General features: G+C 34.9%; 1 protein-coding gene and 1 long non-coding RNA gene across 2 annotated transcripts; both read right to left on the minus strand.

The window, feature by feature from the left end:
- Window positions 1-720: 720 nt before the first annotated feature.
- Window positions 721-7,646, minus strand: LOC146941992 (ubiquitin carboxyl-terminal hydrolase 16-like). The gene is made up of 11 exons (XM_085755948.1): window positions 6,992-7,646; window positions 5,189-6,587; window positions 5,027-5,115; window positions 4,688-4,773; window positions 4,408-4,570; window positions 4,194-4,314; window positions 3,833-3,990; window positions 2,568-2,652; window positions 2,256-2,468; window positions 1,915-1,976; window positions 721-1,622 (listed from the first exon to the last, which is right to left on the minus strand). Exons 1-11 carry the CDS (start codon window positions 7,276-7,278, stop codon window positions 932-934), a joined length of 3,354 nt encoding a protein of 1,117 aa, XP_085612074.1. The 5' UTR covers window positions 7,279-7,646; the 3' UTR covers window positions 721-931.
- A 3,889-nt stretch (window positions 7,647-11,535) lies between these two features.
- Window positions 11,536-12,187, minus strand: LOC146941993 (uncharacterized). The gene is made up of 2 exons (XR_015033539.1): window positions 11,956-12,187; window positions 11,536-11,879 (listed from the first exon to the last, which is right to left on the minus strand). It is a non-coding gene; the product is annotated as an uncharacterized LOC146941993 (long non-coding RNA).
- Between the last annotated feature and the right edge of the window lie 4,168 nt (window positions 12,188-16,355).

A 16,355-nucleotide genomic window follows, 5' to 3' on the forward strand; every position in this document is an offset into this window, starting at 1 on the left:
CTTTAATTGTTTGCTTTGCCAACCATAATATATCTTTTCGATTTTTGGTCTCAGTTTGTCAACGTTTGTTTATTAGATCTCAACAAAAAAATTTGGTTGCACAATACGACATATAAACCCAGGTTCAATACATAAACTAAAATTTTATGTATGCATTTCAATAAATCAAATTTTTTCTTACAAGTTAAATTAAATTATTTTTAATTCATAATATGATAATAGAATTTTAATAAATAACAAAATAATTCAAAAGTTTGAAAATTGTGAAATACTACTTTTGATACTAGTTTCAACGAAATAATACACTATAAAGGATATTATAGTCATTTTGTATATTTTTATCTTGTGTTGTGCATAGGCTTCCAAACAATGTACAGAACAATAAGTTGTGTTGTGACTCACCTACTTGTTCAGTTCAGTTCTGCTTGTCCTGTCCTTTAATGCGAATCAAACGCGCCCTTAGACAGCACCAAATTCACGTTTTTCCGAGGAATTCGCATTCTCTTATACAATGAAAGCCACATACGTGCAAGTCATTGAATGGTTGTATAATACTCTTAGTTCAAATTCAAAATAACGAAAAGAGAAAAATGAGATGATTAACTAGTGTATTTAATAAAACTTTTCGTATGAGAATTCAACCCTCTTTAAGTTTTCAATATCTTTGACATGAATCGACATAAGAAAATTGAGAAAATAAATCATTAAATCTTGTAAGCATTCACAAAAGTTGATTTTATTATCAAAGAATATAGTTACGGTGATCTACAATGTACATCTACATGGCTACATCTAGTCTAATGACGTTATTAGCAAAATGGTGTAGCTCATTTTGTTGTTAAAACAATGCCACCTCCATGGGTACAATTATTATGTTTAGCATAGCATCCCTTATTATTTACTGCACCTGAGCTCCCTATTGATAAAATTCTCATTCCGTTCTTTTCCTTGATTTTCTACACGATACAACAGAGTTCTTATCATTTGAATGGTTAGATCCTAGTTTCAGAAATGAGTCAGCGTCCTTACTACTACTATTGCTGCTAATGCTACTACTATCCAACTTTCTATGCTGTAAAATTGTGTCAGAATGCAAATGGGAAATAACATCATCCCTATCTGTCTTCACACTTGAACCGGTGGGAATTCGAAAATTAGTTGCCTCTGGAGAAACTGAATCATATTTGTCCATATCAGATAGGGGCGACTGTCTACAATTCAAGGGAGATGAGGAGGAAGACGTGTCAGAATCAGAATTCCTCCACGTGCTACTCCATCCGCGCCCTGAATCACCAAAAATATAATCGGAGAAGTCATCCATGCTAGTTGAATCACGGGTACTATCAGTACTGCAAGAACCTTCATCGGAATTACTGCTGAAAAGGGATGAACTATCACTTGATGAGTCTTCCTCTAAATTTTTTTTCAGATGGTGAAACCTTGAATAGAAAGACTCCAAGGTGGGTGAGTCATCAGGAGATACTGAACTACTGATGGGTTCAGCCGCCGCACCAGAATTTGATGAGGTAGATCTTGCTTTTGTAGACTTTCCATTGACCTTACTTTTTGAATCTTGGGATAATAACCTGTTTCTAATCAATTTTGGGGCCCTTGGAGAGCACCTACAAAATGATTCAGCTGATCAGAGAAGCCGATAAGTGACAATATAATGTAAAGGAACCGTGATTAAAGCCACCCGCCAATCTTTCAAAAACTGGTGCTTCAACCAGTTAGCCTATGAACTATTATATTTTTGGTCTGATAATTTCTTATTATGCAATCCGTTTTTTCATTTGTTATTAATCAGTTAAACCTAATTGAGCCATAACTCAGCTCTTGACGGGTGGATCTTTGGTGCTGTTTTTTCAAATATTAACAACCCTCAACATGAACACAAAAAAGCAGCTATTTTACCTAGCATAAAAAAGCATATATGCTCCTTTTGTCAAGACTCTCTCTAATTCAACTGCTGTTACCTGCAAGACATACATACAAGAAATAAACCAAGGACAACAACATTAGTATCACTAAGACAGACCAGACTAATCACTGTGAATGACCCACACCTAAAGGAATTCTTTCAAAGGTGCAACTAACAGGAAAGACCCACACCTAATAAATTTTTATTCATATTTGTAATGCAGTTACAATAAATTTTGGTTATAAGTTAATAAAACATAAACCAAGAAGTACATTTGGGAACCAAAAGAATTCTGCTCTCAAGATTGCAAACAAATAGAAACAAAGGGACTTACCACACTGTCGTCAACCTTGAACCATTTATTTTGAATATTCTTCAAGTAGCACACATAGTGACCCGAAAAAGAAGCATTCATAACATCCAAATGAACAACCACTCCGTACAATCTGTAAATGGGTGTCTTATCACTGGTCCCACTCACGAAAGGAGCCAGGTCAAGTATTTCTGGAAATTGAACAGGCTTGTTGAGCTTCCCGAATTTTCCAGACTGCGATACAAATGTAACAAATGAGGTAAACTCTGCATATACAGACTGCAAGAAATGTAGATAGCAATATCTTAACTTGTAATTTAATGTGTGAAATACCTGAAATCGCTTCAATGCAACTGTAAGAATATTGGGTGCCTCTGAAACTGTCAGCTTCTTCTTGGCCTTCTGATAGGATTTACATCTTGAAATAGAAATAGTTGATTAATAATTTGGAACGTAATTTGAGTACTAGTAATCTAAATAATATTCAACATCTTAGAGCTCCAAAATCAAAATAACAAGCAACTAGCCAGAGCCAAATAATTACACACACCAGAGAGAGTGAGAGAGAGAGAGAAGAAACGATAACATCTATTTCTTTCCCATAATTGATTTTACAGATTGTTAAGCAGCTCAATCATCAATGGCAGCAAGGCATAGTTCTACTTTTTGTAGGTGTAGATTTGTGAAACTAGCATCATTTGATGCTTCTGTGAGGTAAGAACGACCAAGATAAAATAATGCATGAACCGGTGACTTGGAAAGAGAAAAACGTTATTCAACATCATAGCCATTAAGTTTCAACAACCAGTTTAACTAAACATCACTAAAAATTGTTCCCTCATAATGAAACATGTTTTAAGAAAAACGATCCATACAGGCTCAACAAAGGGCGGGTGGGGGACTCTTCTGCATAACAGGAGATTGCTAGACCTGCAATGTAATCAAACCTCTACGGTGTACATTTAGGAACCCTAGTCATGAACATTTCCTCAGGTTCAATCCAATCTCATGCCAGCAAAATCCACTTATCCTCTACACCAACAATTCAATGTGATCAAACATAAAGATCTGTTATTAGAATTTACTAGTTCATTCTCTGGCATCCCTGATTACCTTTATTTTTACTTAGTCTACCCTAAAAAACCAATCAGTCACCCAACTCTTCCTATGGAGATACCGTTCATTCACAGCCATGAAACGAAAGCATTAACGTGTTTTTGGAAGTAGTAACCGCATATTTATAAGGATGAAATCCTATAGCAAGACACTGACAGACCTTTATTCTAGGTAAATTCTAGACGGAATGGTGGGCTGCCATTGTGTGGAAGAAGGAAAAGGGAGAGACAAGGGGAACATTACCTACAGCTCAGAAATGGATAAAAGAAGAAACAGTTGGATGAGAATGTGTGAATAGGTTGGAATACTCTGAGCGGAGGATTTTTTTTTTTCAATTTATGGTCTTGCTTGTTTATGTTTTTGACAGATCACGTAAATCTACCTTGGAACTAACTAGTCTCCATATTTAATTTAAGAAATCTGAGTTCCAATCATATGTTAAGATTGAAAACATTAAAGAGGCCTCCCAAACATCAACCAACCTGACACAGTGGTACTTGTTTTCTCCATCCAAAGTCTCGGTGCTTGTAAACCTTCGAAGGGCCTCCGCAAGTGTTGATATTTCCCCTTCTATCTCAACAGTTAGATCCATCATCCTTTCCTGACGCTCGGACTTCCCACCACATTTCATGCATTTTATCTGCCAAATGAGTTATAACATTTTATCCATCATCCTCTCCTTGTTATTTCTAATCAACATATGTTATAATGTATTAACTAAAATGAAACTTAAATTATCTATTTCAAAAACAAGCCAACATTGTATTGCACTATGACTGGGGAATAAATAAAATCATAGCAGATAGTTGTTTATCAATTTACCAGATAGAAATATAAAATTACCTTCGATCGAAGGTATCCTCCAAATGTTTGACCCATTAAAGTAGTGTCCTCTTCCAATGAACCTGATGCATTAATCCCAGCTTCCATAAGGCATGCAGATTGCATTGTGTCAATAGCATGCCTGCCAGCCACGTATGCCATGTGATTAGTTTAAAATGAGTTATGAAACAATAGTTTGATGTATTGTGCGGCTAAAAATTGTATAAAAGAATACCTTAGAAATTCGTGAGCATCTTCTTCTTTGCCATTTCCAAGCTGACTCCCAATACTCTGTAGTTGAGAAAGTATGCCCGTTGGAGATAGTGGAGATTTTGTATCCTTCGACTTCAAAATCAATCTTTCAAATTCACAGATGAAACACCAAGTTTTATTTGTACCTGAAATTTACAGAAGAGATATTTACCAAAGGGAAACAGTTATAAGTTACAACCAATAGTATTCAAGAAACATGGCATATGTGATTCCATGAGAGAAGAAACACCCATTACACATACATGATTTAGAGTGTAGTCCTTGAACCAAATAAGCAGATAAGGGTGGTGTAAAAGCTAGGCACTGAAGTACGGCATTAGCATAACAACTGCAAAAAAAAATTGACAACTTAGAAAAGCTCAAAAATAAACACGAAACAATAGAAGAGCAATTGATTCCAGAAGAAAATAAAAAACTTGACCATTTCCATTTATCATTTAATATATCAGGGTAAAAAATAACTTACACGAACTGGCAAACAAAGATTGTTTTAAACAATTCATTATAGAGTAAACCTATAAATACACAAACAAGTATGCTTCAATTATCCCCCAACATGTTTAGTATTAATTTCAAATTACCTGTTTCCAATATTTATAAGACCGAATGGGCGCAACTCCACCTTGTTGGAGTTATACAGCTTGACAAATGTTTCATATGGAAAAAAACCCTGCAGCAATTGTAAGTGTAAGGCAACAGTCCCTAATGGCAAAATATAGCACAAAGAATTGTTCTAAAAGAACCTTGTCATTGTATTTTCCAGCGATGTCACTCCCAGCTGCTGAAGGAACTTGCTTTGACAAATTTGATCCTCTAAACTGATCAACAACTTTTAAAACAGATGTTTTCAAGCCACTCTTAGAATTTCCAGAATAGCTAGCAACATGAGAAGTGACAGTCCCGTATTCATTCTTCCTATGTTTTGTACCGGGATGTGAAATCACTTCAGTTGTAGAAGCTAATTTAGAATCAGCAAGCTCGCGTGTCTGGCATCTACTATCGGTAGACTTCAAGGTGCAGCCATGGTTGCCCACAACATGATTTGATGCCACAGAGCTAGATGATTGCAAGTTATGTATGCTCATAGCATCTGCAGAACCTGGATCTTTGCCAATACTAGAGGATTGGGAGGAAAAAGAATATAGAGGCGGCTCAGACCTGTCTTTAGATTCCAATTGATCGTATCCAGAACCACCGGGAGTATTGCTCATAATATTGGCATCTTTGCCGTTGATGAATGAGAGGTTCCTTGCCTTTGAAGAATGAATTACATTCTCAGATGATGCTGGTCCTGGATGTGGCATATTCTTCCCAACAGGGTTTGGAAGAGCATCATAATTCGAAGATTCTTTAGAATCGGTGTCTTGTATATGCAAAGGAGGTGTGGTACTGAATTGAAAGCGAAATGACAATCCAGAATCAGTCTTTTCACCAGCTGATTCATCAGAATGGGATGGATAAGTGTCATCTTTAATCCCTCTCGAATCAAGAGCTTTATCCCAAAATCCAGAAGGCTCAATTTTTGCCCCCTTCCCTTTGCTCGAGCCTAAGGCACCATTTGATGCAAGCTTCCTCTCTTCATTACTAGAACCAGGAGCAACATGATTTAATTTATGAACTGTAGAAGAACCATCAACTGAATCAAGCAAACTAGCAAACTTTGGTGAAGAAGACATTGCTGCATCCACCTTGCTATCAATTGTGGTTTTATCGGTAAGGTCAAGGGTGTGAACAACAGAAACATGTCCCTCTGATCTGTCATGCTCATTTGAGATGATACTCTCACAGACAGACGAATCATCAGATGAATCACCTGAATTTGTGGAAGCCGAAAATCCAGAAAATGAGTTACTGGAAAATTCAGAATTAGAATCTGCTAAATTATCCTCTGCAAGGAACCGAGCATGAATATTATCATCCTTTCCAAATGAAACCTCAGGAGAAAAGCCGGTATCTTCATAGGGTATTTTACACTCTGCACCTCTGCTTTCAGATTTCTCCTCATGGTTACCAGAGTAATCATGCTCCAATTCCCTCTTTCCAATATCACTTGTAACCCCATCGCTCCGATGAGTTTTGCTTGGAGGACGACAATCAAATTTATGACCTTGACGCCAATGAACGGTTTGGCAATCAGTGGAGCTGAAAAAACATGAAACTGATCAAACAAGTGACATGCATATTATTTCTACAAAAGTGCTCAATCAGAAATATGTTAAGAAAAAACAATGCATTCACAACCCAACCCATTAATACAGAACATCACAATCCTCTCAATCATTCAACATAGTCTGTAAAAGGGACCACAAAACTCATCTCCAAAACTTAGACGCAAAACTATCTGAAACATTTTTCCCTCTCCTAATCATAAACATCTTCAATCAACCACAAAATCATCATAATTAACATTCCTAACAAAGAATAAGAAAATTACTGCACAAAATCATCATAATGGAACCGAAAAAAACAGAATCCATGCCACACAAAAAAAATAGGTCGAAAAGTTCAGCGCAGTTTAACAAATTCAATCGATTAGAACAACGCACCAGTATCGAACAGATTTGCACTTAGCGCAGCGCGCAGTGGCAGGAAAATAGCAGAGAGCACATTGATAATTGTTAATGGCGGAAACCACCGCACCGGAGGAATACAACGTCTCTCTCTCAACCCTGGCAGTTTCCTCAGCAGCCAAAATCAAAAGCCTCTTGATCTCTTCATTTCTAGCCACCGCAATCTGCCATTTCCGACGAATTACAAATCCGATCACCGGAACCACCACACAAACCACCACAAGGACCAGGCTCCTAAACCCTAGATCCCCGGTGACACGCATTTATCTTACACGTTTACACATCCAGCTAAATAACCTAAATCGCTACATCACCACCGCACACGGTAGCAATCGTCGTCGTCGGAGCCTGACCGGCGAACTAACTGGAAAATCATAAACGTAATAATCCTTTGCTTGATTGGACGGTTACGATTACGCGGAATCACGTTACGGTTAGATTAACAAGAAAAATCGATTCTGTTAAGCTAGAATTGTAATTTGTTGTTGTTCGAGCTTGCAAGTTAACTGAAGATGCCACATAAAATTGAAAGGAAAAAAAAAAAAAAAAAGATTATGCAGAACGCGATTCTCGTTGTGGTTAGATTCTGTGTTGAGAGAGAGAGAGAGAGAGAGAGAGAGAATAGCGCGGTAAATGTAAATAAAGGAGGGTACGATTAATTAGTGTAATTAATTACTCGGAGATTGATTATTATCGAGGGAAAGGAATTTGATGGTTTGGAAAGAGTGAAATGTTAATTCCTTCTTCCTCCTTCCTTGTAAGAAAGATTCGGTTCGGTTTGGTTCGCACGAATATCAAAACCGGTTTGGTTCGGTTGAGTGAAAAAGCTGATAGAAGGCACGTGAAAGTGGGGCCTCGTTTAGAGCGTCACCAATACGGAAATATTCGAATGGTTTCTAATTAGGGAATCAGACGGTGGAAGTGGGGCCTGCTGCTTACTGATCGTACAGTGTCTTCACTCTCTTTTGTTCTGTTTTGGTGTAAATTGTCTAATGTGTGTGGATTGAGAGATTCTATGGAATGGAATTAATGAGTTAACCATTTTACAAGTTAGTGGTAAATTGTCTGCTTAGGTGTGGGTTGGTAGATCATAAGCAAACACGGCTTTTGATTATGAGGAAAGGATACTTGACTTTATTCATAAGAAATTTTCTATTGTGAGTACCATAATAATGATAATCATGATGACTTAACTTTCTACAGTATAGCTTTTTCAAGTGAAATAGTATAATCATATGATCATATCATTGTAGAGAGTTGTAATGCAAACAAAAATATCATTGTAGAGTTGCGAGTTGCTGACATTGTTGGTATATTATGTGTGATTATAAGTTTCTTATTTTAATAATGTAGAAGTGAATGTTTAATAAAATCTAAATGAGAAATTGAGATATGATGTCAAATTATTTGAGAGTCGGTTAAGATGATCCTTAGGCTCCCTCAAGATCCAACAATAGAATTAGAATCGATGTTTTCAATCTAGACATAGAGTCATGAATTTAGTTTAGGAATGATCTAATTGAAAGTATAGTTTAGTGAAGAAAAAACTCTACAATGAGGAACCATAAACTTTAATTTTAGTTAAGGATTACGATTATTATATAAATTTTACAAAAAAAACTCTACTCTATTTTCTGGTCTTAAAGATTTTAATTAACGATAACAGCAATTAAACCTAAAAACTTAGATATGTAACAACCAATATATTGAGCAGAAAAAAGTAAATGTAAAGTATTATATAAAGTTCACAAAAAATAAATATGGAGACCAAAAAATATTATAGCATACTAGTGTGTGTGTGTGTGTATATATATTTAAAAAAAAAAAGGTTGGGGGATTGTGGCCTCTATTGGTCTCTATTAAATTCATCCTTGATTCATTCAACTCATTGTGTTTAAGCCTTCGCGGCAAAAATAGTCAGGTAGCATGTTCTCTTGATCATGAATGTCGATGATGATGTAAGTATGTGTAAATGAAAAATGTTTTCTTTTAAGGGAAGCATACTAAAATAAATGAATTGATTCACACTTAAAAGAGAGATGGTCGTCATATCATGTTTAAAGTAATAATCTTAAATTTAATGAAAAATCTAATATAAGTAATGAGACTCATTTACACAGTACCTTAAAATTTGGAGTAATATATATTATCAAATCCACTTATATGATCATTTTAAGTCTGCTATGAGGATCTTTGAACTCCCACCAAAACTCAAGTCTACTCTTTAAAATTACTAAATATTTCAGGTGAGAGGGAGAAAAGACACACAAAAATATATACAATTTCACAAAAATAGAAAAAAGGATTAGATATTCACATCTAAAACAAATGTTAACTCCATATTAAATCAGTTATACTGTTAGTGCATACTACTATTAGTGATGCATTTGAGTTTGTATTGTGATAGTCGATGAGTTGGTAAAATTAGACTGTATCAGCAATCAACAATCAGCATGTGATTTTGAAGAATACTAAACTATATTTTGAAATTTCAATAAAATAGTCGTAATTTAGTAAATTCAAACATGCATGTTATATGTTTGTTTGTTTTTTTCTCGTATTGGACTTTGATGATGGACAGTCTTTTACAGGTTTGAATATGACTTGAAATGCCAACAATCGCAAGAAAAGAAAAATATACTAGTAAAACAAATCAAAAATTTCTTGACCACAAAATCAAAGACTTGTCTACGTGAAATAAATAAAATTCTAAATGTTGGACCAAACAACAACCATGGTGACCATTTGTAAAATAAGATAAAATAACACGATGACCTACGTACACACGATAAAACCAGATAGACAAATGTGATAAGAATTTTATACTATAATTTTTTTTGCACAGTAAATTTTGATGAATTTCATTAGGAAAGAAAAAACAGCTTTGGTTTCCAAGACAAGTTTTTACACCCTCCGGTCACTATTATACGCAAAAATTAACATTTTAGATTCATTCATTAAATGATGTATGTAGTCTATAATAAAGACTACATACATCATTTAATAAATGAACCTAGAATGTTGATTTTTGCTTATAATAGTGACCGGAGGGTGTATATTTTTTATGTTGGTTTCTAAGGAGTCTGGGTATGCTCCATTTACCATCAACTCCATTTACCCCATTTAGGGTCTTGGATGGATGACACGTGGCACAAATGAATTCAATGGTTTAGATTAGAAATAAACAAAACATCAGTTTTTTTAATTAAAAAAAAATAAGAGAGAAACACGCGCTTCTCTTCTCTTCTTGTCGTACATGAACGGTTCATCTTCTTCAATCACCCTCACCGCCATGCCTCCCTCCCGCCGTCGCCTCCGCCATGCCTCTCGGCGCCATCGTCGATCAACCACATCATCTCCTCTCTTCGTGTCACCTCTCCCTCTCCCCTTTTCACCGACGAGATTCAACAATTTTCATTCTGACTTTGTGAATAGGATTCAAAACGCAAAAATTGAGTCTGAGTCATCTGTTTTTCAGACAACGGTTTCAATTTGCTAACTGCATGATTTTTAGACCATTTCAATTTGCTAATAACGTGAAAAGAGTGGTTTTTAACTGTGTTTGATGAAGAACACCGTATCCATGATAAAAGTCGTGCTTCTTGATGTCCAAGGCCTATAATCATCAAGTTAGTAATTGGTTGGAGAATGTTCAAGGCATGGATTTCATTGTTCATTGTTTTAAAATCATCATGATGATTTTTTTTTTACAATATAAAACGATCTTGAAGTTTGGTTATTGAATATTAGAATGAAAGTTTCATCTTGGCTTATAACAGTTAACTCACACAGTTAACCCAATTTTTATCGAATTGCAGAATTAAAATTAACTATGGCTGACATACAAGTTCAATTCATTTCATCCAATTCCTATTATTTTATGGTTATTTCTTATTCCATTTTAATGTCTCTCTCAAACGAAAAAAAATATGCTTGTTTATATGTGTATGTGTGTTTGATGCTTCATTGGATTTCATAACTCATTAACGTCATTTGTATATTTCACTTTCAACAGCCAAGAAGCATCCATCAAGGCAGCGCTTGACACTTCCCGTCCAACCAGGATCAAAGGAAAAGCCTGTTGTTCTTAATTATAAAAAGAGTCTCAATTGAAATGATGATTATAAAATTTGCAAACTCAACAATCTGCAATGAAACACCAGCATTGAAACATTGAAACACCAGCATTCAAACTCAACAATTTGCAATGACATTTGAAAACAATAAGTTGAAACATTTAAGATAAAATTTACACTTCTGTCAAGACAAAAAAAAAAGAATATCTCACTGTCAAGAAATGCCTAGAAAACAAAACACCCAGGCACCTAAACACTGCAAGCCCATAGCAGAAACACGCCACCAGCCACAAACAGAACTAGCAGAACAGGTTCTGCATCTGATAATTCTTGATAACATGTTCATTACAAGTCTGTCAAAACAAAAATGTTGCACTTTTCTCAAATTTGTGCAACATACAAGATAAAAGTACTTGAACATAATTTGTGATAATTCAAAACACATGCATAATCTCACTTTCATTGTCATAATTCAAAAAACCAGTAGCAAATTGTCAAACCATTATCTCACTGTCACTGTCATAACAGACAAGTCTCCTAACAAACACATCAAAGTACTTGAACATTACAAGTCTCCTAACAAACACATCAAAGGACTTGGACATTACAAGTCTCATAAAAAACACATCAAAGTACTTGGACATTACAAGTCTCCTAATACACACATGAAAACTGTGAAATTACAATGAGTTAACTTGGCTTGATTGTGTTGCTTGAATTGTATCTTGATGTTGAGTTCCATTGCTTAATTGGCTTGATTGTGTCGCTTGAATTGTGTTGCTTGATTGCTGCATAATACAAGAAAAGTTAAATAAATGATAGGTTAAACAAAATATAACAAATTGATAAAAGAAAAATACGTACCGGTAACGATTGTACTAAACCATCTTGAGATTTTTTCAATTTTTCTGAGTGCATCTTTGCCTTTTTAGCTTCTTTTTCAAGCCAAGATTTATAACGTCTTTTAGTCTTACGTGGACAATTGATATGGATACATGAACCATTCCACTTGATTCTCCATCCGGATATTTTTTGGACAACATATCTTGTTTCTGCTCTAGACTCCGCCGTCGGTTGACGTCTTTTGTCAACAACTCACGTACCCTCTTTGAAGCATGTGAATCTTCTCGAAGTCAAAACTCCATCTATTATACTTTTATTTCCATATTCTCGATGAATATCAAATCCAATTCTTTTACTGTAATCATTATAAAATTCATATGCCGCCGCCTCAGATTCAAACTTCATTCCCAAGTGAGGTCCACTATTGGCAATACCTTCTTTCTCATGATGAACATTTTGTTCATGGATATTGTTCACCCATTTATCGACACAATCTGGAATTGACGATGAATCCATGTTTTCTGAGAAAGTACGTACATAGTCTTGGTGTCAGAGATTGTGATGAGCAATAAGAAAAGAATAAACTTTAAATAAATGTTGAAAACAACAAACGGTTTACATAAATACATACAAGAAATTTCATCATATAAATTAGATAGCACATGAATAAGAATACTAGGAATAGCAGAAATAGCAATCGCAGCGATGCAAAAACCAGTAAATGATTCAAAAAAAGCAATTGTAATGCAAAAACCAGTAAATTATTCAAAAAAAAAGTGATTGTAATGCACAAACCAGTAAATGATTCAAAAATAGCGATTGTAATGCATAAACCAGTAAATGGTGCAAAAACCAGTAAATGATTCAAAAAAGCTATTCATAGCAGCAATCCACAAACCAAATAGAGCTCAGACCATATATGATTTAAAAACCAAATAATGCACAAATCAATAGCAGCAATATAAGATTCACATACCAATGTTTGAAACAACGGCGATTGTCTGATTTGAAACGACAGCGGCAACAACAGTTACCAGAAGAGGGGACGATGCATGGAGTGGAGAGCAGGATCTTGTTATTGGGAGATGAATGAACGGCGGCGATTGAGATGAACGGGGGCACAATCGGTGGTTGTTGGCGCTGATGAGAGGGGAGACGAAGAGATTCTGAGGGAAGCTGAAAAGAGAGTGAGTAAGGTTCACGTACGACAAGAAGAGAAGAGAAACGCGTGTTTCTCTCTTATTTTTTTTAATTAAAAAACTGATGTTTTGTTTATTTCTAATCTGAACCATTGAATTCATTTGTGCCATGTGTCATCCATCCACGACCCTAACTGGGGTAAATGAAGCTGATGGTAAATGGAGCATACCCGGACTCAATTTCTGCCACCCTGGCTGGACCCCGATCCCCCCCAATGTACCTCGCCGCCGGTGAAAAGCTCCAGCGCGGTTGCCCTAGGTGGTCCCTAGGTTGGCCGCCACTCTTTCTCTCGCTATCTCTCATGTTTTTTTTTCCTGTTAATTTATATTGACTAGTATAAAATAGCAGATCATTATTAGATGCAATTGTAAAATTCGTTTTATACTAGTCTTTATATAAATTAAATCTTTATTAATCAATGAGTAATTAAGTCTATATGAATAAACAGAAAAAATGCTTAGCTCAGTTGTTATGGACAATGCATAAAATATACAAGGTCTAAGGTTCAAACTCCGTCCACCACCAAAAAAGTCTATAAGAATAAACTAAACTTTCACAATATTATGAATCAAGTTCAAATTTTAGCTGAAAAAAATATTCACAGTGTAATATTACTTCATTTTATTTTTTTTGGTTTTTGGTTTCTCGACAAAACCCTGATGTAATCATTTCCTACTAAAAATAATTGTTTAGCTCGAACATAGTAATAAGTTACTTTTTTATTCTCCTTTCCAAATGAAAAAAAGAGGTTATTTTATGTTAACAATCGGTTGATAGCAATTGGATTGTAGTATTAACCGGTAGGAACATATGAGTCCAAGATGGGGAAATTTCACACCTGCCCCATGCTAAAACTCGCTCGACATAGTGCAACATGACTGTTTAAAGGACATTTGGTTCGTGGTTATATGGTCGACATGAAAACTTAGATATAATGTGATCCTTAGGGGTGGCAAAACGGGTCTGACCCGTCGGGCCGGCCAGTTTGGCCCGCTATTTTTGGCTGGCTGAGTCGAAGTTTTGAACTCGCTTTCTATAGTTGGCTCGGCTCGTCTCGTCTCGTTAAAATACGGGGCGGGGCGGGCCGGCCCGTTTAACTCGTTTGAAACGAGACGGGTACGAGGCGTGGCGGGGCGGCCTGCTTAACTCGTGTTTCAATTTGTTATTTTGAGTCTTATTTCAAGTTTTTGCATTTATTTTGGTTGTTAGATATATTTTGAGACTTATTTTATGCTTTTGGATTTATCTTGGTTGTTGAGTTTATTTATTTTGAGACTTATTTTATAATTTGGTTGTTGGATTTATTTTATGATTTGTTTTATGTTGCGCATTTGCCTTATTTTGCTATTAGTTATGATGTTGAATTCGACAATTTGATAATTATCTTGTTTTTCACAAATTTACTTGCTACCTATTCTTTTATATTTTTTTACGATAAAAGCAACATAGTGTTTTTGTAACAATTAAGTTGTAAAAAATAATTTAAAAAAAAAGTTTTTGTTTGGCGGGCCGGCCCGCCAACTCACAAGCCCGCCACTAAACGGGGCGGGGTGAGATTTTGGACTCAGTCACAAAATTTGACTCGGCTCGTCTCGTCTCGTTTTTAGCGGGCTTAGACGGGGCGGACCTAAATGGGGCGGGCCGGCCCGCTTTGCCAATCTTACACCTCAAGAATTGTGATGTTTGTCTATTTTCGGGATAAGATTAAACTATTAACCTGTGATTGGTTTAAATAGAAGGTGAAGAGTTTCAATTACGAATTTAACGAGTCATGCCTTTGTCTCTTGGTTTGTTTACGTGTAAGCGTTGCTTGAGTGTTTATTTATGGTCTAATATCTATTTTATTTTGTCGGAGTTATAATTTTCTACCGGCATTTATAGTTGACTATACTTCATCCTCCGTTGACTTTGGTAAGACGCTTGTGTTGATTTTTTTTCGGGTAACTTGTTTTCTTCACACATCTTGTGCTAGGATGTCCCTGTTGTATTTATTTTGGCTTCTTTAGAAAACAAAGTCTTCCACTAAATTTGATCTTGAGTTGAAAGTCTACATGATATTATTTTGAACTATATGCTTTCTTTTGCAATGTGTTTTTGGGATTTATAAATCAAATTTTCTTTTTTTAAAATGGAGTATAAATTTTTTTGGTTAAATATATTTTTGCTCTTTCTAAATGTATTACTTTTATTTTAGTCCTAAAAATTCCATTCGAACTTAAATCCCTTTAATTTTTTGTTCCCGATTTTAGTTCACGTTTTTTTTACAAGAGTTCATATTACATGTTTCAAGTGACTTTTTTTTATAAGATTTCATTTGATTACAAAAGTTTCTTTCTACATATGGATCTTTTTTCTTCTTTCCATTTGAGTTTTCACTATAGAATCCACCATATTTAAGATATTAAAACTATTTTTTTATAGATTAATCGCTCCATGCCATGATAAATGAATATTTTGACCAGTTCATGTATATTAAAAAAGTGTATAAATAAATGAGAGACAAAGTGATGTTTTTACTAAATTATTATTTATCATGTATTGATTTAATCATCGTTACCACTTTACCATACATGCATATTGACGATGATTAATGATGAATGAAATACAATAAAAATAAGGGTAAATTATTGAAAAATAACAATAAATATTGTATTGATACTATATAAGAGATAAATAATTTGAGACAAACAAGAAGTAAAGAGAACACATAATTTAAGACGGATGGACTACGAATTCAGAAAAAACAAATAATTAATATTACCTTGAAAAGCAAAATGGTCATTCATTTTAAGACAATTTTTTTTACAACTTGATCACTCATTGTGGGACGTTATTACAAATTTTTTTTACAACTTGATCATTCATTGTGGGACGGAGAGAGTATAAAACTATTACAATATTTTTGTTGTCTTAACCACCCGGTTTTTAGGGGAAGAGGTCATATTAATTCGAAGTTCGACTAAAAGATAAATAAAGTCTAGCCGGTAATTGTTAACCCAAGAATCAAACTCAAGTTCTTCTAATGATTTGTCTTTTGCTAAAGCTCATTAGTCACTTATATAAAAATAAGGAGTACAATATTTAATATAGAAGTGAATGTGGTTGAAAGTTTAGTCTACATACTTAACATTTCTAGCTTTCCTTTTTGCTTATATTTCATTTCGGAAGGAGTACCATATTTAATATATAAATGTTCATGTTGAAGCTGAGTATATATTGTT

The sequence above is a fragment of the Medicago sativa genome, chromosome 3 (genome assembly GCF_051527215.1).
Source record: "Medicago sativa cultivar Bolivia chromosome 3, Bolivia_mono, whole genome shotgun sequence".
NCBI lineage: Eukaryota > Viridiplantae > Streptophyta > Magnoliopsida > Fabales > Fabaceae > Medicago > Medicago sativa.

Bases quoted from the DNA above. Each gene is read 5' to 3' on its own strand.
- LOC146941992 (XM_085755948.1), bottom strand. From the start codon at position 7,278: ATGCGTGTCACCGGGGATCTAGGGTTTAGGAGCCTGGTCCTTGTGGTG. The intron at 4,774-5,026 runs GTAATTTGAAAT...TTTTTTTTGCAG, and splicing joins CTTATAAATATTGGAAACAG to TTGTTATGCTAATGCCGTAC. The intron at 1,977-2,255 runs GTAAGTCCCTTT...TATGTCTTGCAG, and splicing joins TCAAGGTTGACGACAGTGTG to GTAACAGCAGTTGAATTAGA.